Consider the following 27,630-nt stretch of genomic DNA (forward strand, 5'->3'; position numbering starts at 1 on the left):
TCTCACAGGCTGCTTCCCCAAGGTTATTCCACACCTTCTTCATTAGACAGAAAATAGGTATTCACTAAATACCCTTTCAAAGAGCTGAAATCCAGCCACAACAATGGTCACATCATAACGTGCAGACCATTCTGGTAGTTCCATGGGGTAGTTCCAATTTTTCACAGGTATAGTTCTAGGAGACCTTACAACTTTGACTTCTTTTCCTCAGAATTCTACTAGAAAAGGTCAAGATAGACTTGTTTGTTGACATACCTTGACAAGCTGCCTTCTAAAAAGTGATGCAAACCTTCCTGAACCAGTTACTAAACACTTTTATATTTTTATATCCTAAAAGTATTTATCTTGGAAAGTTTTAAAAACAATTTCACTGATTCTCTGTTATGTTCATCATTTTTACAAGCTGTTGTTCCTTCTCTCCCCCCCCAAAAAAAAGCCATTTTCCTTGTTATTTTGTATCCTTTTCTATTGATATTGTTATTTACTTGCAAGAAAGAAACAGACTAAAAAAATACAGACTTTCTGCACCAATGTGTCCAACCTTTTGACATTACAACACAATGCAGTCAACTACAAAGTCCATTCCTAAATGTGCAACCAAGTTACAAAGAATACCAACCTGGACCTGAGTTCATTATATGTCCCTACCAGCCTTTTTGTTTTAACTGAGATATATTTTAAATGAGCAAACATTTATAAATATAAAATTTGTCATTACTCTCAGCAAGCAGTATTTCCTCTTGCTGAGGTATTCCCACTTGCTTAAGCATCATTGGATGAACTCTATGGACACATTCAGGAGGGTAAATTTGGCACTATAATCCAAGGTTATATAAACTCTCAAGCTTCATTTGTTTCAGTTGACTTTGAAATGAAACAAAAAACTCACTAGCTAGTTGGTCAGATTTGTTGATTTAGGCTCCAATCCCAGCATGTGTCAGGCAGGAGATGCACTTAGGTCCCAAACTAACCTGGACTATCCAGTGAGACTCAGTCTCAAAAACAAAACAAGTAAACAAACTGAAAGGGTTAGACTAACTTTGTAACCTATATGTCTTTTAAAGCCTATAGTTTTGAGGTTTAGGTTAAGCTACAGCCTCTTAGTACCTTTCCAGAGAATGGAAAAATGTGACCCTATCTATGAGGACAGATAGAAAAAAAGGCAAGCAAGCAATGACCTTCACTCAGCAAAAAGAAAAACTCCTGTCTTTGAGAGAGCATTTCTTAGCAACAAACCTAGACTTCTTCTGAGTAGCTTTTGACCTCCAGCCAAAAGTCTGTAGCCCCTAATCTTCAAGGATGAGCTAACCACCCCCACCTTCAATTGCAGCTGCATCCACACTTGGCAGGACTGGCCAAGCTTGAGCACCTAAGACTAACCAATTATCTTACTTTATAGCTTCCTCGTCCAATCCTAAATTGCCAAGACTGCAACTTCAAATCTCCCGCAATTTTTCTTTTAAAAACCTAAAGGCCTTTGTCTCCTGATGCCACTCTTTGCTGACCGGCAGGGGTGACCCCATTGCGCAATGGTTAATTAACCTCTTGCTTTTGCAACGAGTCTTGGTCTGGGGGAGTTTCTGGGAAGGGCGCAATCTTGAACTCCTGAGCTGTGAGACCCCAGGTCTTACAAAACAAACAAAGTCACTGAACGTGGGGATACACGTCAAATTGATAATGCCATCTCTTAGGGAGCTGCCAGCCTAGGCTACATAGCAATAGTCTGTTTAATCAATTCCCTCACCTGTTCAACCACCTAATTAGGATCAAACTGTTATGTTTTGCTATTCTCCTCCAGAAAAGTAAACTTTCTATTGTTGTTTTAAGACTCATTATATGTCCCAGGTTGGTCTGGACCTCAAGATCCTCATGCCTCAGCTGGAATTATGGGCATGAGCAAACTTGCTCAGCTTATTTGTAGCTTAGTTATTAACTGCAAGGTTAGCTATTCCTGGGAAAAGGAACTACGTATCTGCAAACAGACATCTTTTTTTGTTTTGTTTTCTTTTGAAAAGTCCAAATGGTACTTGACATTATTCTTTTTACAACTAAGGAATTTTTAAAAAACAAAAACAAAAAACATTTATTATGTGTGTATCCATGCATGTGGAGGTCAGAAGGCAACTTGTGCGAATTGGCTCTCTCCTTCTACCATGTGGGTCCTGGGATTAAACTCCAGTTCTCAGGCTTGGTAGCAGCTACTTTAACCCATTGAGCCATCTTTCAGGCTCCAAAAACAGCATTCTAAAAGTTACTTTCTATAGGTTTACATAACTCAGGACATCTGACAGTCTTTGGATGGTATCAAAGTATAGGTTGAGTATTTGCTGAATGAAAACAAAATAATCTTTAACTGGCTCAGAAATCATCTGGGGTTTTTTTTTGTTTGTTTGTTTGTTTGCTTGTTTTTGTCGTTGTTTTTGTTTTTTGTTTTACCTTCAAAACTACAAAAACTGGCCTAGAAGACAAAAGTTGGTTGGTACCTCAAGGCTAATCCAGTAGAAGAGAAAACAAAACACAAGCTCTGGGTGATGGAGACCCCACACATTATAAACACTTATGACCCCTTGAGTCTCCCTTACCTCTCTAGAAAAGCTCTTTGCACTCAAATTCTTCACTAAATGGTCTTTGCTGGCAGCAGTTTCCCATCTTCTTTGATTTCTGTCTTTCCAAATCTTTTTCCTGCCCTGAATCACTGGGAAACAGTCAGACCTAGATTAAGTAACAGCATCAATTACTTTCAGAAGAATGTCCTTGTTTAGTGGGAACCACTGCTGCAAACACAAAAAGTATGAAGCTCTTTCTCCACAGAGAAATAAGAGGCCATCACATACTTGCGGGGGACAAATTCGAACCCCATACCTTACTCCACAATATACCTGTCAGGAACCTCACAGAACTATCACAAATGGTGACAAAAGTGGTGAAATTATTACATGAATCTGTGTAACATATAAAAATAACTTAAAATAAATTAAGGCACAGAATTCAGCTATTACCACTTGTAAATATTTGTCTTCTAACAAAATTAATTTTATCTTTCCCTTTAGGGATGTGGTATATGTAAATAACCTGTCACAAAGCAGCTACCTTACTTCATAAGATGAAGCTGCATGATGAGTAGAAACACAGCACCTGAACGGTACCCAAACAATATCTTAGTTAAAATAAATTCCAAGCTAAAGAATGTAAGATTTTATCATGAATATAGTAGCATATAAAAAAAATCTGTTTTACTGAGACAGGGTCTCACTATGTAGACCAGATAAGGCACAACACTGGGAGCTTCCAGACCCAGTCTCCCCGCACTGCACACCCAAGGATAAAATGTTGAATTTAGAATACACAAAGAACAGAAAGACATTACAGGAACTGCAGCTATAGAATGGTTATTAAGTTGGACAAAAGGAAGAACTTCATTTTAAATCTGAGCCACACAGAAGATGCCCACAATAATAAGATAACAGAGGCAACACAGGAGAAGAAGTATGGACATACTAAGGTCTGTCAAGACTATCCGAAATGTGTCTTTAGTGCAAACAAAAATTTGACATATAGGTCTTACTTGCATTAAAATGCTAGTTTAAGGATCAGGAACAAATAAAACTGGGAAGTTAAAAGTTGGCCAGGAAAGGATCTCTATATTTCTTAACAAAGTAACAATGCAACAAGGATGACAAGAGACTTCCCAGGAAGCCCTACATTTACTCCCGAGTACCTAGTGGGACAAAAGGCAATAGAGTTAGGATGTAGATGAGAGATCAAGTGCTTGCCCAGCATGTACAAGGCCAGGACCTTGATCTTAAGCACCATGAGAGAAAGAGGAAGGTCAAATATATACTTCTTAAAAAATTTTTTTTATTATTTTAAGCTAAGCAATCTTGAGTCTGAATATCCCACTATGTTTAGCACACAGGTTTATGCAGATGCTCATCTCTTGAGTAAGTACATGCTCTATCATGAGCCATACTCTCAACCCTTTAAAGTGCTAGAAATACCTTAATGAGAATTGATTTTAGAAACTACCATTTTGGGAACAATTTTAATGTACATAAATATCTGTATATTTTCCATCAGCTTTCTGGATTCAATCAATATAATCCATTATGGGGATAAACAATGCAATTAAAATAAAAAGATTGCCAGGTGAGGTGTCACACACCTGTAATCCCATCGCTCACAAAGGCAGAGGCAAGCGGATCTCTATAAATTTGAAGCCAGCTTGGTCAACAAAGTGGGTGCAGGAAAGCCAAGTCTCCACAGAGAAACCCTATCTCAAAAAAAATTAATTTTTAATTAAAAAAAAACCAAAAGATTTAGAACTCTAAAGGTCAAAATGACCAATGCTCTTTTTGACAGTAATCTAATCAATGAAATCTTTAGATTTTAAAGACGTGTCTCACAGCTCAATTTTCACATGTTCTAGCCTCTGTCCCAAACCTTTCTGCAAATTACGACCACCAAGGAGGTATTTAGACTTTTCTCCTAGAGGCAAATACATTTTCCTTTACAAAGTTGTTCCCTAACTCTTTTAAGAATAGGAAAAAATAAGTCGGTGTTTTATGGAACAATAACAGTAATATTTACTCATCAACTCAACCTATAGCATGAGTATTCACCTTTTTTTTTTTTTGGAGAAAAATTTAGTATGGATCATGGCTTTAAAAAATAAACTAAGAACATCTATTTCTTTTCCTTTTGCTGGTTTTGTTTGGTTATTTCTGTCACAAAATATCCCCGTACTGAACTGTTGACTCAGCTGAACCACCAGCTAATCTTGAATAACTGCAAACTAAAGTAAAGGTACTGGGGTAGGTCTTGGCTTCTCATGTTCATCAAAACTGCCAAAGCTAATCACAAAATATTTGTCTCCAACTGGCTAGATTCTCAGATCTGGCAGCTTCTTTCAAAAGGAAAACAATGAATGCTTTCTACTTCCTTAAGTGGGGAAAGGTGGGAGTCTTAGGTTTTTTCAAGACCTAGAGAAAAATGGGAAGAGGAACATACAGCGTCTTGTGCTTCCCAGCCTGCAGCAAATTGAAAACAGAATCCATGGTAAAACCAGCACTCATAGCACAGCAGATCCAAGGACGCTGTGGTGGATTTCTTACGGTTTTGGTTGTGGGCTAATGTATAAAACATATTCAATACATGTGAAATTTAATGTGAAGCTCTGGGTGCCAATTTTAATTATATAGAAGTTCACTGAGTTGTATTGATATTGGGTTTGGTTAACTTTTGGTGTGCGAATTTTTTATTTTCAAAGGTTTTTTTTTTTATATATTAAAGTTTATGAAGTAAAAAAAATAAACTCTTGAAACAAGTAAAGGTTCTATGATGCGGCTTTCCTGGAAACCGAGAACTTAGGCAGTGGAGGCAGAAGGATGGGTTCAGCCTGAGCAACGTATAATTTGAAGCGAATCAGAAGGTTGTCTCACACAAAAAATTGGTAAAATTCTCCCTTCACTTCCCGTTTCTGCAGCCAACACTTTTTAGTCTTTCGGTTTGGTTTTTGTTTTTTTGTTTTTTTAATCACTGAAGGGATGCTTACCGCACACTTAGGAAGAAAACTACTCTCACACAACCTAAAGTCCATTTATGCCTTAATCTAAAGGGCCACTCCAGAGAACTCTCCAGAAGGGCAACCGTTCAGCAGTAGGTCTCTGGCAAATTGACAAAAAAAAAAAAAAAAAAAGGTTCTCTATGACCCGGAGAGCAGTGAGACGTCTCCCTTCCAAAGCCGGCCTTTCCACTCTGCATCCTGCAGCCAGCCTCCTTTAATCATGACCGAGATGGACGGTGGGAATCTTCGCGCCACAAACACTGCTGAGAGAACTCTCGGCATCCAGGGCATCAAGGCCGAGACCTTCCGCACCAAGTCTCTAACAGCCAGCAAAGCCAAGCCTGGGCGCACCGCCACCTCGGCTGCCTCCCACACCCTGGGGAGGCTCCGACCGAGAGGAGTCCCTGCTAGCGAAGTCTCCCGGTCACTCCCAACACTTGTCACCCTCAGGGGTCTCCTAGAACCAGTAGCTACACACACACCGGCAGAGCGGGAGAGGGACCGCTGTAGCCACACACAAGATGGCAGCCACACACCTACCGAGGGAGCAGCTGCGCCACCACGCCAGCGATGCGGCTCTCTAGACGGCGGAGAGTCCTATTGGCCGCGGCGGACGGCGCGAGATTGGCCGAGAGCGTCGCTGGCCAATCAGGAGGCGGCGCGCTCGGAAGGGCGCCGAGAGACCGCGGGACACGCCCAGGCGTTCGAGCCGCTGAGCGGCAGCGGCTGCAGCCAATGGGCGCCCGGCCGGCGCTGGGAGGGCGGGGCGCGCCGTGGCCTTGTGGGTCCCGGGCTGTGGAAGAGGGCGCGTCTTTACTGGAGGCTGAAGTAGGCTGTGCATGGTGCCAGCCCGCCTCCGCCGCTGTCCTGGTAACAGAAGCGGCCGGGGAGGGCTCTCAGCGGGCTTTTCTCCTCTGGCTTGGGCGTTCACTTTCGTGACTGGAGGTTCCTGAGCCGCTGGACTGTAACGGGCTGTGGGGGCGGAGTACAGTAGAAATCGCAGAAGCGGTACTCGAAGCACACTGGTCCGTCCCACAGGTAAGAAGGTTACGCAGGGCGTGAGTTCGTGAAGTTATCTAACAGTCCACCCACAGTCTGAGATCGGGAAAGTCGCCGCAGAAGGCTGTGTGTTAACTTGCGGGAAGACCAACGTGGAGGTTAACTCACGTTTAACCTTAGATTGCGGTAATCGGAGCGTGAGCTCTTCAAGCTGGGCTGCCACATACAATATGACATGCTTTCTATCACTCAGAAGCCGTGTTCCTATCGTTGTTGTGTGTGTTTAATAGGAGCACATGAAATAATTAAAAACTGCCTGACCCCTGACTGACTCTCCGTAAAATGGCATGCCTGTCAGAGAACGTAGAAGATAGTGGTATCTAGCCTTTTTAGTTGCTTTTTTTCTCCCAACTGAAAAGGAAACTTAGATGTAAATGAAGTTGGCTTTATTTTCTGCAAGATGAAAGCTTGAGACCGGAAGAGTACCAAATTTTAATAATTCCACTGACCGATGGTGGCTTATGCCTTTAATCCCATCACTGGGGAGGCAGAAGCAAGCCGATCTGAGTTCTCTCCAAACTGAGTTCCAGGACAGCCAGGGTTACGCAGAAAAGCTTTGTCTCAAAAAGCAAAACAAAATAAAAATTTCGCTGAGAGTGAAGTAATTTGTCCAGAAGATAAACTGGTGGTTTAAATTTTCTTCTTAATATATTTTTTGTTTTTGTTTTTGCAATTTTTTTTTCGGTAATTGTTTTTTCCTTTGGTAAGTCGTAGCTTTCAAGCCACACTGGTGAGAGCTCGTGCTCGTTCTTTAGTTTGTGGTTGTTGGCTGTCTGAAAGCCCAGTCTAGTGGAGGACGACCTTGAACAGCTGGTGCCCCTGTCTCCACCTGCCCTTTGCTGAGACCACAGGCTGTTAGTGCTGATGAAGTCAGTAGACCATCCTGGAAGGCCACCTGGCAATGTGGCCGTCGGCCGACTGTGGCCTTGACTTACAGTGGAGAGGTGGCATGTCTTGAAAGTACAGTTTCTGGTTGGTGTTTACCTTTTAACAGTTGGCGTTTCTGGTGAGTCTCATGACCGGTGTGATACATACTCCTTTTTGATTAACAGATTTTTTTTTCCGCTTCTAAGAAATTCCGGTATTCTGAAGCGTATAACCACCTGCGGTGCGTGTTAAGCATGTTCTGGGGCTGAGGCTGTAGCTCAGACAGAATACTTGCCTTGTTTGTGCTAAGCCCTGGTTTGGGTCCCAAGCACCTCACTGAGTCCAGTGTGGTGGCACATGGAGTTAATCCCAGGAGGAAGAGGCGAAAGGGGCAGAAGTTTAAGGCCACCCTTGCTGTCAAAAGAGAAAAACAGAAAAATTGTGTTCTACTTGGCATTCAGTGGACAACAGCTTATTTTTTTTTTCCTGTTTTGAGAAATTCTTGGTCATTATCACCTTTTTCCGTTATTTTCCCCATAAATTACTAAATATGATTTTCAAGGGTATTAAATGGTTTTCCTGTCAGTCTGTTGTGTTATTTTCACCTCTGCAGTTTAGGAACTGTTTTCATATCCATGATACTTAATTGGTTATTTTTCAGAATTGTACATTGCTTTAGCCCTGTGAGGATATCAAATACATTCACATTTGTTTTTAAAATGTTAAAATATTCAGTTCTCGTAAGCACAATCCCAGCAGTTTAGTGGGCTTGTTGTTGCTTCTCATTTTCACAATACAACCTTGTGCATCTGTGACAGAGCTCTCATCTCTTTGGGGAATTTCCTGCCATCCTTTTTTATGATTTTGGTTGACATTATCTTGAGATTTTCATGTTTCATTTCCTTACCAACTATGTCTGTTCAGAGTTCCCTGTTTTACTTATGATTAAAGTCTTCTAACATTCCTCTGGTTTATAGTGTGGAAAAGATGAAAATTTACCATGTATTGACTAATACCTTAATAATTCAAAAAAAATTTTTTAGTTCCATCACTAGATATATATATCCTAAGGAAATAATCAGAAAAATGCACATTCCAGTATTATGTGTGACAGTTTAAAAAATAAAATCTAAATGCCTGATGCAAAACTTTGTATCAAAAAAATAAAAATAAAAAAATAAAAAACCAAAACTTTGTATCAATAATTAATAATTTGTTAACAATTTATTAAAACCTTTAATGTATGAAAATTGTTGTCCAAAGCATAGAATATAGCCATTTAATAACATAAAACTAATATTAGTGATTACAGAAAGAATAAGTAATGTTTGTGAGCAAGAAAAAAGCATACAAACTAAAATGCAAATTTTGTTTTAAAATTATATACTGAGAGGATAATTGCTAACATTTATTGAATTCCTCCTGTGTGTCAAATATTATTCTAAGCGATACTCTTATCCTCACAACAGTATATAAGGCAGTTACCGTAATATTCCTGTGTTTTTAAAGTGTCTATAAAGCATTAAGAGGGATAGATTGTTAATTAGTAATGCAAAGTAATATATGGGCAAAGGATTATAAGTGATTCTTCTCTGCTTTTTCTAATTTTGGTGTTTTGTAGATTTTTTTCAGTTAATGTATATTCTTTTCATAATGTTTCATATTATTTTTTAAGATAGAGTTGTTGTTATAACAGTATTTTTTCCTCATATTATATTTTCTTTGTAAATATGCACCGTTCTTATTTTCTCTGCAGAATGTTTCATGCGTTTGTGGACCAAAACATGGGATTAATTTTGATTTTTAAGAAGACATTATCAGTAGTCCTGATCCAGCTATCAATTTGGCATTGATGAAGATGCTGTGCCTGTTTTTCTTGGAATAGTGGTCATTCTGAAAGTCCCTTCAAGCACAGTTTCTATTTGAAAACTCAAGTATCAAAAAAATATTACGAAACAATCTAAGGATATGCTCTATTTGAAGAATACAGATTTCATAGAGACTCCAATTGAACTCCAGTTAATCTCCAATCAAAGTGTTTTTTTTTTAAATAACTTAATTTTGAAGAACTTTATATAAGCAACACCAAAAGATGGGAGAAAAAAATGGTAGGTCAAAGAAATCATTGTTAAACATTGTGTTTAAATGTTTGTAGACATTTGTTCATTTGTTCTAAATTGTATAATTTCAGAATTTTTCACCGTCATTACTTATTTTTCTTTCCTCCTATCCCTTTGGTGTGTGTGTGTGGTGTACATACACATTTGTGTAGGTGTGTATGCTTATGGATGTCAGATATCCAGATTGGGTATCCTCCTGTTTCTTTCTTTCTTTCTCCTTTCTCTTTTTCCTTTCCCTCTTTTTTTTTTTTTTTTTTTTTTTTTTTTTTGAGACAGGTCTTCCCATGAGGCCTGGGGCTCACAAATTTGCTTGAACTGACTGACCAGTGAGCGCCGGGCAATCACCTATCTCACCTTTCCCAGGATTTAGATTACAAATACATACCACCGTACCCAGATTTTGACATGGTGCTGGGGATCTAAACTTTAGGTCCTCATACTTGCATGGTAGACACTTTGCAGACTGAGCCATCTCTCCAGCCACCCTCTCTTATACTTTGAGTGAGTCTTTATGTCCATTATTTAATGACCATTTGTAAAATAACAGCTCCATAAATTATGGCTGTCTTCCAAACAATGACATTTTCATCACATTTGCTACTATTTTTACTAATATCATTTAATCGGTGTTTAACCGTTGAGAATTTTTCAGGCTTGCTATGGTAAATCGAAGGTTTCTGAAATGTAATTATTCACTTAGGGATTTAAATTTGTTATTATTAGTCATTTTATCCTTCTAGTTATAGGGTCACTGTTCATTTTCAAGAAAATATGTGCTAAGCATCCAAAACTGAAAAGCTACAGTTTTATTTGAGATGCTTTTAAAAATAGTTCTCTATTTTGAAGAATGACTAACTTAGCATTTACCTTGATGAGTTAAATATTCCTTTTTTTTTCCCTTGAGACAGCTACTGTGTTATAATGGTTGTACAAATGGCTGTAATTTACTTGTAACTTAATTGGGGAGATTGTGTGTATGTGTATCTGGAGAATAGAAGTCAACGTTGAGTATGAGTCCTCTGGTACCACCCATCTTGCCTTTTATTTTTTAAAATTTTATTTTATGTCAGGGTTTCTCGTTGTCTTATGGTTCACCAAGTTAGCTAGCTGATGGGCCAGAAAGCACAAGTTCAAAATGTACATCGTTACATCTACTTTTTGTTGTTGTTGTTTGTTTTAAAACATGCATGATTCTAGCACAGGGGTCTTTCCTGAGACTCATACTCCAACCAAGTACCATGCATGGAGATAACCTAGAACCCCTGCACAGATGTAGCCCATGACAGTTCAGGGTCCAAGTGGGTTCCGTAGTAATGGGAACAGGGACTGCCTCTGACATGAACTGATTGGCCTGCTCTTTGATCACCTCACCCTGATGGGGGAACATTCTTACCAGGCCACAGAGGAAGACAATGCAGTCACTCCTGCTGAGATCTGATAGACTAGGATCAGAAAGAAGGAGAGGAGGACCTCCCCTATCAGTGGACTTGGGGAGGGGCATGCGTGGAGAAGGGGGAGGGAAGGGGTTTATAGGAGGATACAAAGTGAATAAAGTGTAAATAATAAAAATTAAAATTAAAAATATTTTAAAAACTAGCAATAAAAAAAAAACATGATTCTAGAGATTGAACTCAGGTCCTCATGCTTACAGGGCCAGCACTTTACTGATTGTGCTAGCTCCTCAGCTTCCATCAGGGAAGTCCTTAAAGTAAAAAAAGAATAGCAGAGATCACAGTGGCAGGTGAAGGGTAGTGACACTCTCAGTTCATGACAAGACATCAGTAGCTGCACACCCAGTACCTTTGTGCTATCAGTTAACATCTACAAACTAAAAGCAAGTGCCTTGCTGTTATTGTTAACATGTGTATATGATGTTGGGCGTAAAACCCAAGCCTCACACCTAGTAAGCCAGCCTTCTACTGCTGAGCTACTCTGCAAGCCACTTGAGTGTTCCTTTAAAGACAGTTAGATTTTCTATATTCTCTAAAGGAAGCTGGGGACTCTCAAAGTTCTCCCTGCCCCATTTTGCTGATTGTAGACTCAGAGCTGTCTTGGGGAACCACCAGGCCTATGCAGTGTTTTGACATTGCAACATAGTCTTACCTACAAAAGTTGAGAACATCACAATTAGGTTATGTAACAACAACAAAAAACTGAAAAACAGAGTCATAACCTTTACTACCTGATGTTGAGCTGTGTTCACAGCGAACCTGGGGCATGTGTGGCCTAGGGCCCATCAGGACAGCCCTGTGTCCCAAAGCTTCTCCATGTATATATAAGGCATTATCGCAGTGTTTATTCAGTATCTCATAATTAATTTAGTGAATAACTTTACCGCTGGTTTTGTGCATCAGTTTGATACAAGGGAGGGTAATCAGAGAGGAAGGAGCCTAAATTGAAGAAATGCCTCCATGAAACCCACCTGTAAGGCATTGACTTAATTAGAGATCAGTCGGGGAAGGCCCAGGCCATGGTGGGTGCTGCGGTCCCTGGGCTGGTGGTCCTGGGTTCTATAAGAAAGCAGGCTGAGCAAGCCACAAAAAGCAAGCCAGTAAGCAGCACCCTCCTGGCCTCTGCATCAACTCCTGTCTTCAGGTTCCTGCCCTGTTCAATTCCTATTCTCTCTTCCTTCAATAATGAACAGTGATATGAAAGCATAAGCCAAATAAACCCTTTCTCCCCAATTTGGTTTTTTGGTCACAGTATTCTATTGCAGTAATAGAAACCCTAACAAAGACTTTTCAAGTCTTCTTGTATAGCAACATTTATCTTCTTTAAAGTTCTTATACTTCTTTCACTGTGGATATGTTCCTGCAGTAGTCATACTTAGCTGAATAAGAACTAGGTTTGGACAGACAGAAGTATCAAGTAATATTCTCTCATTCTGGAGGCTAGTAGCAACATCAGTGTACTACATTGGTCTTCAAGTACCTGTTTATATTTCAAAATATACTCAACTATTTACGGTTTTAAATTATTACTGCTTCTTGGTCTTTTAGTTAAGGTCAAGTGTTCTTATTGCATAATAGATTACAACTGAAAATTCACAAATTGTACAAATAAGTGAAGATCGGAAGCAAAGGGCTGAAATCATTTAAAATGTAGTAATTTATACTGGATTTTGTATTTACAGTGAAGTGAAAGTCATTCATGTTCTTCCTTATATCACTCAGTTAGTCTCTGGGCAGAAACATTGTGAATAAAGTCAGTATGAATTGTACTATATTTATCCTGCAATATATGGCTAATATCTACTCATAAGTAAGTATATACCACGGGTGTCTTTCTGGTTCTGGGTTACCTCACTCAGGATGATCTTTTCTGCTTCTATCCATTTGCCTGAAAATTTTCTGATTTCCTTGTTTTTTAATAGCTGAGTAGTATTCCATTGTGTAAATGTACCACAATTTCTGTGTCCATTCTTAGTTGAGGGAAATCTAGGTTGTTTCCAGATTCAGGCTATTATGAACAAAGCTGCTATGAACATAGTTGAACAAATGTTCTTGTTGTATGGTGGAGCATCTTTTGGATATATGCCCAGGAATGGTACAGAACTTAAGAAACTAAATAACAAAGAGGACCCTAGGGAGGATGCTTAATTCTCATTCAGAAGAACAAATAGAATAGACACCAGAAGTGGTTGAAGAGAGGGAACAGGACAGGAGCCTACCATAGGTGTCCTCTGAAAGATTCCACCCAGGAGGTCATTGAAGCAGATGCTAAGACTCACAGAGCTTAGGGAGTCGTAGAAAAGAGTGGGGGAATAGAAGTGCCTGGAGGGGACAGGAACTCCATTAGAAGACCAATAGTGCCAACAAATCTGGGCCCAGGAGGACCTGTGGAGACTGATGCACCAACCAAGGATCATGCATGGAGGGGACCTAGACACTCTGCTCAGATGTAGCCCATGGCAGCTTAGTCTCCATGTGAGTTTCCTAGTAAGGGAAGCAGGGACTGTCTCTGGCATGGACTCTGTTGCCTGCTCTTTGATCACTTCCCCCTGGAAGGATGGCCTTCCCCAGGCCACAGAGGAAGAGGATGCAGGCAGTTCTAATGAGACTTGATGGGCTGAGGTCAGATGGTAGGGGAGTAGGGCTCCCCCTTTCTGAGGAATGAAGGGGAAAGGGTGTAAAGTGAATAAATTATAAAAAATACATTTAAATTTGAAAAATAAAGTGAGTCTGATAGAAAAGAATGCCATAAAAAATGGTGCTTAATTTAAAACCCATAACGAATGCATGTGAGCTGCTTAGTTACATTGATTGTTGTCCGGGTAGATAGTTTCAGTGTTTTCTTTGATTGGCTCTGTTTTCCTAAGTTTATTAATTTGTGTGTGGCATGCTGGGAATTGAACCTGTTCCCCAGTTCATGCTTAGCATGCTTCACTGAGCTATAGCCTCAACCCCTGCTTTCTTAAACTGTGTTGCCATAGTCTCTCTAATCAGCTCCAAGAGTAAGCAGTTACTCTACTTAGTCTTTTTGTTTCAAGTACTTCTTGTCAGAACAATTCAGTGAAAACATGGTGGCCTTTCTAATAATATTCCACATGAGGCACAATAAAGCACACCAGTGGGTTTTGATCAAATACCTTTGGGCATCACTGCCTCTGTCCTCAGACCATGGCAAAGTTGTGTTGATTCCAGAAGATTTTGATACTACAAAAGGTATTTTTATTTATTTTAAATTTTTCTCTTGAATTTTTAATTGACATGAAATTGTAACTATAGGGAACATAAAATGTGTGAATGAAGGTGTATATTGAATAATGTTCAGATTTGGATAAATATATCTTCTCTCTTAAAACAGGGATCCAATAACTTTTGTTTTAATTTTATTTTTCAAACATTATTTCATTTTTGTGGAAACATTAAACATTTATCTTTGAGCTTTTAAAAACACAATGTGTAACCTGTAGTCACCCTTTTGTCCTGGAGACCACCATAACTCCTTTCTAACTGTTACTTGGGACTGGGTGATCAACCTTACTCATCCCTCCTACAGTCCCCTCCCTGCGAATAACCACTGTTCTGTTCTTAGCTTCTACAAGATTAGTTCTCTCATAGCCAACATGAGTTGTAATCATTTCCTTCTTAGCTTTTTGTCCCTGACTCACTTCACTATACATAATACCATCCAGTTTTCCCCCCTGTATTGTTACAAATGACAAGCTTTCATTTGATGGCTAAATAGTATCCATTATGCATGTATAGCTTTTTTTTTTTTTTTTGAAAGCAGTTTTTAAATATTTCTAAATCCTTCCCATTTGACATCTGCCTCTAATAAGGGTAAATCTCTAGTATGGAGTACTGACTCCATGAAGGAAAGCGTTTTGACAGTAACCCATTGCATGCCTTTAGTAGTTTTGCCTTTTAAAAAGCATTAATTTGTGTTGGTTATCTATCAGTGATAGTTTAGTGATTGTAGGGACTCAGAGAAATCCTACTTCACTACATATTTCTGCACTGAAATGATCTGATCTCTAAAATCCCATAGCTGAAGCTTAATCCCTAATATTATGATTTACACATTAGCTTATTGAGATAGAAGCTGTTAGGTCTCCAAACTGTGTGACTGAGGATGTCCTTAAACTTGTGATCCCCCTGCCTCTACTTTCTGAGAACTAGGATTTACAGGTGTGTGCCACTGTGCATGGTTTATGCATTACTAGGGGTCAGGCCCATGGCTACATGCTGGGCAAGCAGTCCATAAAGTAAATTACTTCCCCAGCCGCAGTTGTCCATTTTATAGATTTGGTCACACAGCTTAGGGGGCAGCTGTGCAGGAATTCAAGCCAGATACATCTGAGCAAATCTTGTTATGACTGTTCCCCTTCTTTCTTTGAACAGTTCCTCCTAATGCTATCTGAAACAAATCATTCCTATTTTGTGGCTTCAGCATGCATTGGTATGCTTTTATCTCCAAAATTTGCATATTTTTGGATCAAATTTTACTCAGATTATATACAATTTACATAATGAGCCTCTCTGAACTTCCCACCTACTTTTATACCTTCACTTCAATAGGTATTGTTATTATCCATACCGTTGTCTGGTGTAGAACAATGTAAGTCATTCTTAAGTCTTTCACAGCTGCCTGAGTGATCTTTTCTCTATGTAGCCCAAAGTGACCAGGTCGCCCTCAGACTTGTAATTCTCCTTCCTCAGTTGCCCTAGCCTTCTGAGTACTGGGGTTACAGGTATGTGCTACCATGCTGGCTTCTAAGTGGTAGAAGATGCTTATCTAATCACAGCACAAGATGCTTAGACCCAGCCCTCTTTCGCCTGAGTAGCCTTAGATATAAAAGTAAAGTTATTTAGCACAATCTTGGTTACATGGCCCCTCCTGGACACTTAAGTACCACTTGTCATCCATTTTGTCCGCTCAAGTGTCTTTCATTTCATACCTTAAAACCTTATAGCTATGCTATGGGGAATTAAAAGTAGGCTTCATCTTGTGGAGTATGTATCAGAAACAGCACCCCTCCTGAGGCTAATTGGCAGTAGTCCTAATTAACGAGAGAGCTGCTTTGGGAAAGCTGTCTTTCCCAGTAGGAGTTGAGAATCAGAGTACTTAACCTCTTTTCTATAGAGATTCCACTTCCATTGTCAAACTTGGAGGTTTAGGGCTTAGTTGTTTTTTTTTTTTTAATTTATTTATTTATTGTGCATACAATATCTGCATATATGCCTTCACATCAGAAGAGGACGCCAGATCTCATTATAGATGGTTGTGAGCCACCATGTGGTTGCTGGGAATTGAACTCAGGACCTCTGGGAGAAAAGCCAGTGCTCTTAACCCCTGAGCCATCTCTCTAGCCCCCAAGGGCTTAGTTTTTAATAAGTTAAGTTATACATTTTATGTAACTGAACTAACACCCTAATGTTCCCAATAACTATTCAAGTGGCCCTCCTAAACTACAATTATTATATCCTTTTTAAAAAAGATCCTATTAATGTTAAGTACCTTTATATTTTTGTTGTTGTGTTTTTGTTTTGAAACAGAGTTCCACTATGTAGCCTTGACTGGCCTGAAACCCACAGAGATCTCCCTGCCTCTGGGTTTGACATTTTGGAGTTTTCTGATACTGTTAAATATAACACAAACAAGAGATTTGGTTTTTGTTAACTTTGATTATTTGTGTTCTTTGTTTTTAACTTGAAAAAATGTCTTGAAAGCTTTGGCTAAGATATTAGTTTCCTGTATATCAAAAATGATGGCCCTTACTTTTTGTAAATTTCGTGCAGAAACAAGGTAAAGTTAATAAAAAAAGACTTTAAAATTATTTTGTTAGTATTTTTAAGTGTGTGTTAGAGAGAAACAGAGATAGGGAGAACGAACGAACGTAAGTGCAGGTGCCTGTGGAGACCAGAAACACCAGATCTCTGAGCTCTCTGGAGCTGGAGTTGTGAACTGCCTGACATGAGCACCAGGGACCAAAATCGGGTCCCCTGGGTGAGAGGCTGAGCAGTGTACCCTCTTACCCACTGAGCCACTTCTCCTGCTCCTATAAAAGAGTTTTTAAAAGATTTTTTTATAAAAGACTTCATAAAAAGTAAAACTGTCAGATATTCAGTTACTTAAGTGGTCATTGGAGTGTTTCATTCTGAAATGATCCTCCTTCTACACACAGTAGAGCTTGTGTTTTGGAAATGCTGAAGACACATATGCCCCACTGTGATTCTGACCTGTTTTCTACTTAAGAAACAGTGTCACTGAACTTTCCGATTTTTTTTTTTTTTTTTAAGATAGAATGTCTTATAACATATGCTGGCCTTGAATTCACAATGCAGCCTTGAAATGTATCTTCCTGCCATTAGCTCCCAAGTGCTAGGTTTTTAGGGTGTTCACACCACATAAAGTTTTATAAAGTACTGAAGATAATAAAATTCAGGGATCAGACATGGGCCGCAAGCACTCCTTTATCAACTCAGCTACATCCCCAGCACCAGTTTCTGGTATATTTTAAATTTAGCGGTAATAGGCAAGACACTTGGGTCATAGTCTTGATGTCTAGTTCTTTATAAGGAAATATAATTAAAATCTTTTTCCCCCTATCCATGGACATGGAAGGGGGCAGGGAGGAGATGAGGGAGGAAGGGTGGGGTTGGGAGGGAATGAGGGAGTGGGCTACAGCTGGGATACAAAGTTAATAAACTGTAATATTAAAAAAATAAAAATTTAATTTAAAAAATCTTTTTTTTCCTCAAGAATAATGATAGACGAATTATTTCTTAATTTTTGTTTAGAAATTATGTGTTTTTTCTGTAACTTGTGCTTTGGGAAATTGGTGTATTTCTATTAAACTCTTAGATTATTCACTTTTATTTAGGTGATGCAAAGACTTTCTGGATGGAGCTACAACATGATGGTAAAGTTGACTTTATATTTGAAAAAACACAAGATGTGCTACAGTCACTAAAACAGAAGATAAAAGATGGGTCTGCCACAAATGGAGGTATGAAAAATGAAAACTCCTGATGCTTTCTACTAATGTTATATACTGAAAATGTAGTATAATTCTACTATTGTTTATTACAAACAGCAAGACCCTAATATAAGTTTTATCTCCTCTATGCATGCTCTGCTTCTAAAAGCTTGCATTTCCCATACGTCCTGTAAAAGTGGGTAAACCTGAGTTAGATAGTAGCTACAAAAGATCCCCTCTGCCATGTGTGGCCCAGAACTCCTATGCTTATCTGGGCTTAAGCACTTCCCTTCCTTTATAGTCTCCCTAGTAGCTGAAATCAGGCTACTTTTTCTCCTCTGTATATACTTTTTTCTTTTGCATCTTCATGTCTTTGAAGTGGGCGGAAAGGATGGTGCATAAATAATAATTGCTTCATATATAAGTTTGGCGTAAGTTCAACAGAAGTTTTGTCTCTTCCATCATTTAGACAACTGGTGCATATATGATTCATTAGTGGTAGAATGCATGGTCAGCATGTGTAAGGCCCTAGCTACTAGCCCAACATACAACAGCATAAAACCTGCCTGCTTCAAGCTTTCTGTAGTAATATATACTGTTTTACCAGCTTCACACAGAACTTACTATACTAGTTTTGAGGAAGCAAAATTTTAGTTTTTTATTTTTCTATGTGTTTTCATCCCTAGTTGATTGTAGAGCATGAAGCTGTAAATGTAAGATCCTCCTCTAGCTCATTAGGCTATAGGCTTGCAAAATAAAGATGTCCCCAATGGTCAACACTTTCAGTTGCTCTCACCAGGTGGTCTGTAGCCCTTGATATTCTAAAGGAAAACCAGAAGAAGGGGACTAGTTATGGGAGGGGTTTTGTTTACTTTTTGTTGTTGTTTTTTGTTTTACAGTTTTGTTTAGAAGTGGGAAGAGAAGCATTCTTATGTTTCTTAACCTATCCTGAAACAGGGTTATAACTGTGTGAGAGAGATGAGGTAAAGCTATCCAATAATGCATATGTAGATTTAGCTGAGATACAGGTTTAAAGTTTCTTTGGAAGCAGGTTCCTCATGTCACTGCCAGGTTTTTTTTTTTTCTCTCAGCACACTATACTATGCTAATGGCATTTCAGACACTATTGTTTGTTTATTGTTTATTTATTCAGACAATCTATTGTTTATTTTTTAAAGGCACTTTAAATTTTTGAAGATTATTTCTCAAACCTTTGTGAGTAAAATATATGTAAATTTTGATAAGTTTTTAGTCTAAGTCTGGTGAATACAGCTCTCAGTTTTAGTTAATTGACCTAAATAGCTAACTTCCCAGCCTCATTTTCTTTGGTTTCTATGGCAGATGATAATAAGGCTCTCTTTGTGAAGGTGTAAAAATTAAATGTTGATTGTTTAGTATTGTAGCTGGTAACCTAAATAGAAGTGATGGTAATTGTGTTATAACCCCCTTCTCTCTCTCTTTACAGACTACATCCAAGCAATGGTTTTAGTAAATGAAGCAACTATTAAGAACAGTTCAACAGTGGAAAAGGGTATGTCCAGTCCTATTATTTTCTGTTCTTTCCTTGACAATCTTAATCTGTCAAGTTAAAGGTGCTTGAAATGACACATAAGATTCATATTGCTAATTTTATGAACCACAGCTTCCTTCATGAAAAGTCTTACCCCTCCAGAGACAGGGAATACACTCCTACCAAGTATCTAAGAAAAATGAAAGTTTATGTCTTTTCTTCATAGAACGTTATATAGAGGGCAGATAAAATTCTAAGAGTCTAAAGCACTGTAGACCTATTTTCCATAAAGAGCACTGTTAGGAAGGTACATTCCATTATAGATAAGTTAGGTAATAGATTTTTTTTTTCAGCTTGATTTCAAATCATCAGTCTTCTAAGAGCTAAGCATACTCAGTTTAAGAAGATCAAAGATAACAAAGAAAAACTTTATTCATAAGGCTTCTGATATCAGATGTGTGTATTTTCCACAGCAAGCAAGTTTCCATTTTCCAGTAGCTGCCTGTGAGGTGACACATGTTAAGCTGTTAATAGTCCAAGACTGGCCCTTACTTGAAATGTCTGTCACAAACCCTGGGCCTCTGTTACTTCTGGGTGACTCAGCTGGCAACCAGCTGAGTTTCCAGTACCCACCATAGGATTAATGATTTCCTGGAGAGGTGGTTCAGTGGTTAGGATTGTTTTCTGCTTTTCCAGAGGACCCCAGTTCAGTTCCCAGCACCTATGTTGGGCATCTCACATTCACCTGTAACTCTACCTCCAGGGGCTCTGACACCCTCTTCTGGCCTCTGTGGGCATCTGCACTCGAGTGCAAATACTCTTTTACACAGAGATATACATATATACATATCATATGAAAATAAATCTCTTAAAATTTTTGCTATAATAGCTCAAGAAACTCAAGGAAATGCATTTCATCCTGTTAGCGTGAACTTAGAACATTTATGAAAAGTGTTATAAAGGATGCACATTAACAGCAGGGTGAAGAAGCATGTGGGAGATGAGGAGTCTGAATGCAGGTACTCCAGTCTCAAGTGTGGGGAGTATGCCACCCTCCTAGTATATGGATGTCTCACCAACCTAAAACCTCTTACTCCCCTATTTTAGGGCATTTGTAGAGAAATCATTACATAGGCTCAAATGCATAAATCATTGGCCACTGGTGATTGACTATCTCCCACCTCTCTTACTTCCTGAACTTGATTCAGTCTGAATATTCCAACCCTGTAAATATGCTTAGTTTTTGTTTGTTTGTTTGTTTGTTTGTTTGTTTCCTAGTGGAACAGCAACCATGGTAAAGTTCCCGTGGGATTCTAGCTAGGAGTCATCTCAGTAGCAATCTAGATAAACATCACCCTGGAGGTTCAAAGCATTTAGAAGTGTTTGGAACTCAGACCAAATGTTATAATAGAAGATTCTGCTCTCTCCCTATCACTCAGGAAATTAAAAGGATTGTAAAAATTATATCAGGAACTAGGGGAGACCAAATATACAATTCTTGTTACGCCAAATATACTAAGACTAAAAAAAGACAGTTCGAAGTGATTTTATTAGTATTATCATTCCATAAATTTTAATTTGTCGTGACTTTGCTTTATGTGTTGAAAGTGCATTTATCAAATTTTCACTTATACTTTTAGATAGTCTCAACAAACTTTGCTGGGTTTTGCTTTATTATCAAAATTTGGAGCCTTAAGGTTTTTTTTAACTCTATCACCAGTGTATTTGGGGAAATTTTTTCTCATTATTTTTAATTTCAGTGCTAATGTGTATTTTTAGGATATTCTCTAAAAAAAAAAAAAAAAAAAAAACTTTCACAGTATTCTTCAGTAACATTTGGGATTACAGAGAAAGAAACTTTTTTCTGTGTCTGGGATTGGGGTCTGTAAATTACACGCATAAAGATATTTTGCGATCTAGAACGTATACAGGTGTATTAATTATAGGGTGAGGACACTTCTGGACAAACAGGTGGGTTCTTAGAAGAGATTGGAAGAACAGAGATGCAGATGAGAATTCTGAAAGGTAAACAAGCCCTAAGGAAAATAGATGTGATAGATGTACTATAGATGGAAGTAGTGTCTGTATGGACATAATGCTAACATCCTGTTATTTTTGTATGATAAGTCAGCCTTCCCGATTTAAACTCCTGAAAGAAAAGATTTATAACTTTATTTTTTTTCTTTCCTTCTTCTTTTGAGGACCCGTTTTCGAATAGTTAAGAGAAAATAGATTCTCAAAAGAAAAAAAAAGCATGTGTTGATTCTCAAACATTTCAGCAGGAAACAATCTTTTGCTACTGTATCACCTCTGCACCCTCTCAGGATGAACACACCCTTCAGAGATTATAGTAGTTTTATAGAAGAAGACAAGGAGGAGGAGCTGGTAACAAGGAATTAATCCTGAGAAATGTTTCTTTTCCTTTCTAAAACAACTTATTTTCAACTCAGTTGGGTTTTTTGTTTGGAGTCGTCATCAACAGAAATGCTATGTCATGATTTTATGTTTTATATAGTCTGTTCACTTGAATTGCAACAATTTTATTAAGACATATAACTACCTACCAGTATAGAAAAACAAAAAGTCTAGTGTTAAGATCAAAACAAGCCAGTCTCTACTCCCTAGATACTGATTAAACTACTAATTGCCTTTTCTTCCCTTGCTTAGTTACAGCCGTAATTACATGCTGTTTCCCCCACACAAAAGAACAAAGAAAAAATAGAATGGGGTAAAAAGATATATAAGGAAATTAGAAACAACAAACAGACCAAAAGAGGTAATCAAATGCCTTAAATCCTGCCTCCTCCAATGCATAGTTGTACATTAATGAGGAAGCAAAAGATAACTAAACCTAACAGTTATGACTTTTAAAGGCCTTAAAACCCTATGCCATTTGTTTATAAAATACAGGCAAAACTGCCAATGCTTAATATTCACCTTAAACAACTATGATTTTGATTAAGTTGATATCAAACTCATTCTCCAGTAGTTTTTTTCAACAGTTTTAAATTCTGAATTATTTTTTAATGCTTTTGAAAATGTTGACAATCTTATGCCTGAGTCTCAAAATCTTAGTGTCTTTATAAATTTTAGTGTTCTGTTTGGATAGAATTTCTAATCAGTGAAGATATTATTTGACTATTTTAGTGAATTTTTTTTAACTTTGTGTTTTTTCTTGCTCGTATTTGTATTTTTCCCCTAGATCATATGCCTATGACTCAGAATGAACAGGAAAATAAATCAAGTGCACCTCCCTCTACATCATGTGAAAACTCCCTTCCTGGGGACTGTACCATTCTGTATGTATATATTATCGATGTTGATACTCCCTTATATGCTATGTACTAAATACCCCTAAGTAATTAACCCCTTTTATAAAATTTAGCATAAGATGTCTGGGTTTTATTAGTCAACTGAAATCTGCCAAATCAACTTTGAGAAGAATCCCCAGATAGTTGGCATGTTAAAATTGCCTCCAGTGTCAGCTCAGTGTTGACAGCAGCTTTAAGAATATTGCATAGGAGAAGAAGTTGTGCTGTGTAACCCCTTCTCCCCCACTGAGTTCAATGAACATTCCTCAGCTTTCAAGAGACTTGTACAAGAGCACATCTCATACTTGACAGACACTGTGGCCAGCACCAGAACTTCCAAATGTTGCTGAAATTCCCAAATTATTGGTCCAGTCTTTTTTCTTCAAACTAAAATTAAACTGGCCCTTAAAAAAGTTTTTACTTTTATGTCTGTGGAGACTGTAGATAAACACTATTGCATGTAATTTGTAGTTATAAATTGTAAAGATAGCTTTAGGGTTTTTTTGTTTGTTTGTTTGGTTGGTTGGTTGGTTTTAGCTTTTCAGATAAGGTCTCACTAGGCAGCTGAGACTAGCCTCGAATTGTGACCTCTGCCTCTCAGTTGAGATGTCAATGTAATTTGATCTCAAAACAATTTAATATGCACATGCAGAAATCTAAGTTCACACTCTTATAACATCCCTCACTGTAGCTCAAAAGACTTTGCTTTTAATTAGAAATGGTACAGCATAAAATCTCCTCAGTTTTTAAACACAGACCCAACCATTCTAATCTAAGATGTTTCACAAAAATTTCTGCCCATAACATTAGAAGATACTCTAGGTAGAGAATTAGTTTTTATAATAAATTGTAAATGTTTTGAAGTCATTGTGCTCTTTGGGTTTTATAGGCATGTCTAGGAAGATGGAATCTTAATTGAGAAAATGCCTCCATAACATTTGCAGATCTACAGGGCATTTTCTTAATGATTGATGTGTGAGGGCTCAGCCTACTTTGGGTGGTGCCATCCCTAGGCAGGTGGTCCAGGGGTGTACAAGAAAGCAAACAGAGCAAGCTCTGAGGAGTAAGCCAGAAAGCAGCTGCCACTATGTTTCTGCCTGATTTCCCTCTGTGGTGACTGTGCTCTGAAATTTGCAAGCTGAGATAAACCTTCCTCAAGTTGCCTTTGGTCTTGGTACTGTCTCACAGGAGTGGAGACTCTGAGATAGTCATAATACATGCCATGGAATCACATGGATAGCTAATCTTTATTACCTCTAGGCTGCAGTTCTTTTTATTTCTTTTTTCATTTCCCTTCTTTAGAGATAGGGTCTCATATAGCCCACACAGGTCTTGAAGTTGCAATGGAGCTGAAGACGAGCTTGGTCCTACCTCTTCTTCCTAAGTTTATGGTTATAGGAGTACATGTAGGTTTTATTTTTACAGTTCATTTTATTAAGGACTGAAAGTCCAACTTCATCTTGACTTTTTTTTTTTTTCTTTGTGGTGGTGTTTTCTTGAGACCAGGTTTGCCTTGATTCTTGGGATCTTCCTCCCCTACTCGCTCAAGTACTTGACAAAGAAGCATGTGTTTTTGGAAGACCTAACTTAAGTTATACAAATAAAATATAATTGTTCTAGATGTTTTTAATTACTACTTCTTTACTTTTTAAATTTCTGACTTAATCATGCTTATGTTCAACAAATGATCTCAAAGATAATTTTTGTACCAATATTAACAGTTTTACAGATATTTTCAAAGCAAATCCTCTCTCTCCATTTCTTCTTTTAAACATGTTCTGAATATCCCTTGATGTAATCTTTTGAGGTTAAAGTTATAATTGATGCTTCCCTCCCCAAATTACTTTTGTTCCCCAAAGGCATGGTTTTCACATCTTTGAGAAGGATAGTTTTGAGCTAGAAGACATACAGAGGACCTGGAAGGGATAGAAAATTCATGAGTGTTCACCCCTCCTAATAGTCCTCCGAGGAAGTCTCAGGAGGGCTGCGTTGTTTGTGCCCAGCATCATAATGTACGGAACAACTTTACATTCTCCTGGCAGTATGGTGCTTTCTCCAGGAGAAGTTGGTGTTTGTTTGTTTGTTTGTTTAGTTTTGTTAGTTTTTTATCATTACCATTTTGGATATCTGACCTAAGGCCTAATGCATGCATGCTAAAATGCACTATATTCCTGACCTCTCAGGCTTTTTAAAGGAAGGCATGGATCATCATAGGGGTGTGACCTTATGCTTACTAGACTATGTCAGACTTTAGTTATCTTCTAGTACAGAAGTTTGGATAATGTTCTTATTGTGGGATTTCTGTAGTTCTCATTTGGTTCTTTATAAGAAAATATATTCTTAAATAGTCTTATATTCTTTTTTTTTTATTAATCTATTTTTTTATGTGGATTTCTGTTGACTAGTAATTCCTCTTAAAGGGATATAAGAATAATCAGGAACTCGGTCAAAGATTTATGTCTGAGGATTTTCATCAAAGCACTAACACACAGAAATTGGAAATAGTTCCAAAATTTAAAGATTGACAAATCTTTGATAGTTTATTGTTTTACCCATAAGACTGAGATCCAGAAACACCAAGACCTACTTCATTGATGAAATTGTGTCTGTAGCCAATTGAAGGAGGTTATCCCCTGAGGAAAAAAAATGGCAATATTAACAAAAATTGGTTTCTAATAGTATAGACTAACAGGAATGACAGAGATAGCAATACACCATGAAGTTGCCACTCACATCACTGTTCATCATGTGAAAGTTCCTGTGTTTCAGTGTCTATTACATAGGAAAACACAGGTATGTAATAGACATATTGGGGATTTTTGAGACAAAAGTAAATAAAATACCTGTTTTTAATGTATAGTAAACACAGTAAAATAAAACTCATGTTCTTTGTAGAAGTTTAAAAACTGAGTTCAAAATGCAATTTTTTTTTCATATTTTTCCCCCTTAAAGTGAATACCAGTCCCATTTTCTTTCATTAGTTTGCTATTGTTCTCAGAATGTCAGTAAGATTACATATTGGTGGGGGAGGGTCAGCTAAAATTTTTTAGTTGTAGGCACTATAGAGAATTTTTAACCAATTCTTCAGCTAGCCTTAGTTTTGCTAGGCAAAGACTTAACAAATCATACATGAAGAAATGCAATTCTCATCACTTAAATAAGTGCAGGCTCTCAGTGTGCTGTGTCAGAGCCTAGTAGAACATCACAGTTACCATTAAGCTTCCTGTAATTGTCTTAAGTTAAACCTGACCTTTAAATGCCTTGAGAATACCTAAAGCATCTCAAAGTCTAGGCTCTCTTACTGTTATCCAAGAAGATATAGTACATAACAGTCAACTTAGTTTGCAGTGTTTTTAGAAATGAAGTTAAACTATCCATTTGAGGTATATACTAATAATTTATATATTCTAATAGATCTACAGTATTCCTCCCCGTGAACAATAAGGCTGAAGATTTAGGGGAGAAGGAACCCCATTTGAGTGTACCTTTCCATCGCCACGTCTGCTCCAATGCTTGTCTGAGGGAAAGACCACTGTGTTTGAAGGAAGAAAACCCTCTGCAGCTACCAATCAGATGCCACTTCCAGAGACGACACGCAAAGACAAGCTCTCGTTCTTCCGCCCTGCATGTGAATTATAAAGCACCCTGTGGACGGAGTCTAAGAAACATGGGGGAAGTGTTTCGTTACCTACTTGAGACAGAGTGTAACTTTTTATACACAGACAACTTTTCCTTCAATACTTACGTTCAGCTGACTCGGAATTACCCAAAGCAAGAGGGAGTTGTTTATGAAGTGGACATTAGTAATGGAGTGGAGTCGGTGCCAATTTCATTCTGTAATGAAATTGATGGTAGTAAACTTCCACAGTTTAAGTACAGAAAGAGAGTATGGCCCCGAGCATATTATCTAAACTTTTCCAGCATCTTTTCTGATTCATGTGACTGCTCTGAGGGCTGCGTAGACATGTGAGTACAAAGACATGACTTTCCCAATCGTCTTCCAAATGTAGACATATTTGTCTAGTCCTACTGTGTTCCAGTTCGTCATTCTGTCTGTCTAAAATGTGAGCACAAATTGTCTAAAATAGATGAAAAGATGCTCCGTCTCATTAACCATAACTGCCAAAAATAGTAATTTGAAAGTTATTTCTTCTAAGGAAGAGTATTTCTTTTTATATGGTACCATAGTTGTAATAGCAGTTACAGTATCATTTATGAGTGTCTTGCATGCCCAAACACTTTAAATACATTCTCGTCATCATCACAAAAACCTGTGTGTTAGGTAGTATATTTCTGTCATACAAGTAAGGAAGTTAGTCTCAGAAATAAATTCAGAGAAGTCACAGAACAGACAGATTCGAGAGGCAGTATTTAAACCTTTGTTCCTAATTTTTATCTTGTTTTAATTTACAAATTAAGTATCATTCCTGGCTGATTTTTTGGAATGTCAGTGTGCTCGCAACTACCAGTCTTTAACCATTGTATTGACATCCCATCAAGAAAGTGAAAACATGTTCTAATACATCAAGATCTTGAGAAGGATTTTCTTTTATAGACATGTAATATATATGCATTTGTAGGTTTGCAGATAATTGGGTAGATTTGTATTCTATGTTAATATATTAACTCTATGCAAATTTAGCTACCTATACTAAGCAAAAAAGGGGGGGGGTAATATAGGTAATTCCCTCATTATCTGAGAGGTATACTCAAAGACCCCCGAATGCTTAAAGTCTTGTATTAGTACCAAAGTGAGTCTTTTGTGCTTTTCCACA

At 38.0% G+C, this 27,630-nt stretch overlaps 2 protein-coding genes across 5 annotated transcripts in view; one reads left to right on the forward strand and one right to left on the reverse strand.

The window, feature by feature from the left end:
• The window catches only part of Cab39l (calcium binding protein 39 like), a 129,380-nt gene extending 123,139 nt beyond the window's left edge, over positions 1 to 6,241 (reverse strand). For 2 of the 3 annotated variants that reach the window (XM_055617179.1, XM_055617173.1), the window contains exons 1-2: positions 6,104 to 6,241; positions 2,583 to 2,712 (exon numbers count right to left, since the gene is read on the reverse strand). The gene's annotated coding sequence lies outside the window, so the exon portion shown is untranslated. The remainder of the gene's footprint in view (positions 1 to 2,582; positions 2,713 to 6,103) is intronic. The other variant, XM_055617174.1, reaches the window with a different exon arrangement.
• Positions 6,242 to 6,375: 134 nt separating this feature from the next.
• Positions 6,376 to 27,630, forward strand: part of Setdb2 (SET domain bifurcated histone lysine methyltransferase 2) — a 39,943-nt gene continuing 18,688 nt past the window's right edge. The window contains exons 1-6 of one of the 2 annotated variants that reach the window (XM_055617203.1): positions 6,376 to 6,601; positions 9,246 to 9,597; positions 17,939 to 18,064; positions 19,500 to 19,565; positions 22,747 to 22,843; positions 26,270 to 26,821. In XM_055617203.1, the coding sequence (XP_055473178.1) occupies positions 9,582 to 9,597; positions 17,939 to 18,064; positions 19,500 to 19,565; positions 22,747 to 22,843; positions 26,270 to 26,821 (857 nt within the window). In that variant the 5' untranslated portion in view covers positions 6,376 to 6,601; positions 9,246 to 9,581. Of the gene's footprint in view, positions 6,602 to 6,671; positions 7,629 to 9,245; positions 9,598 to 17,938; positions 18,065 to 19,499; positions 19,566 to 22,746; positions 22,844 to 26,269; positions 26,822 to 27,630 lie in introns of those variants that run through there. The other variant, XM_055617208.1, reaches the window with a different exon arrangement.

This window comes from Psammomys obesus, unplaced genomic scaffold (genome assembly GCF_907164565.1).
Source record: "Psammomys obesus unplaced genomic scaffold, mPsaObe1.curated_primary_1811, whole genome shotgun sequence".
Taxonomy (NCBI): Eukaryota; Metazoa; Chordata; class Mammalia; order Rodentia; family Muridae; genus Psammomys; species Psammomys obesus.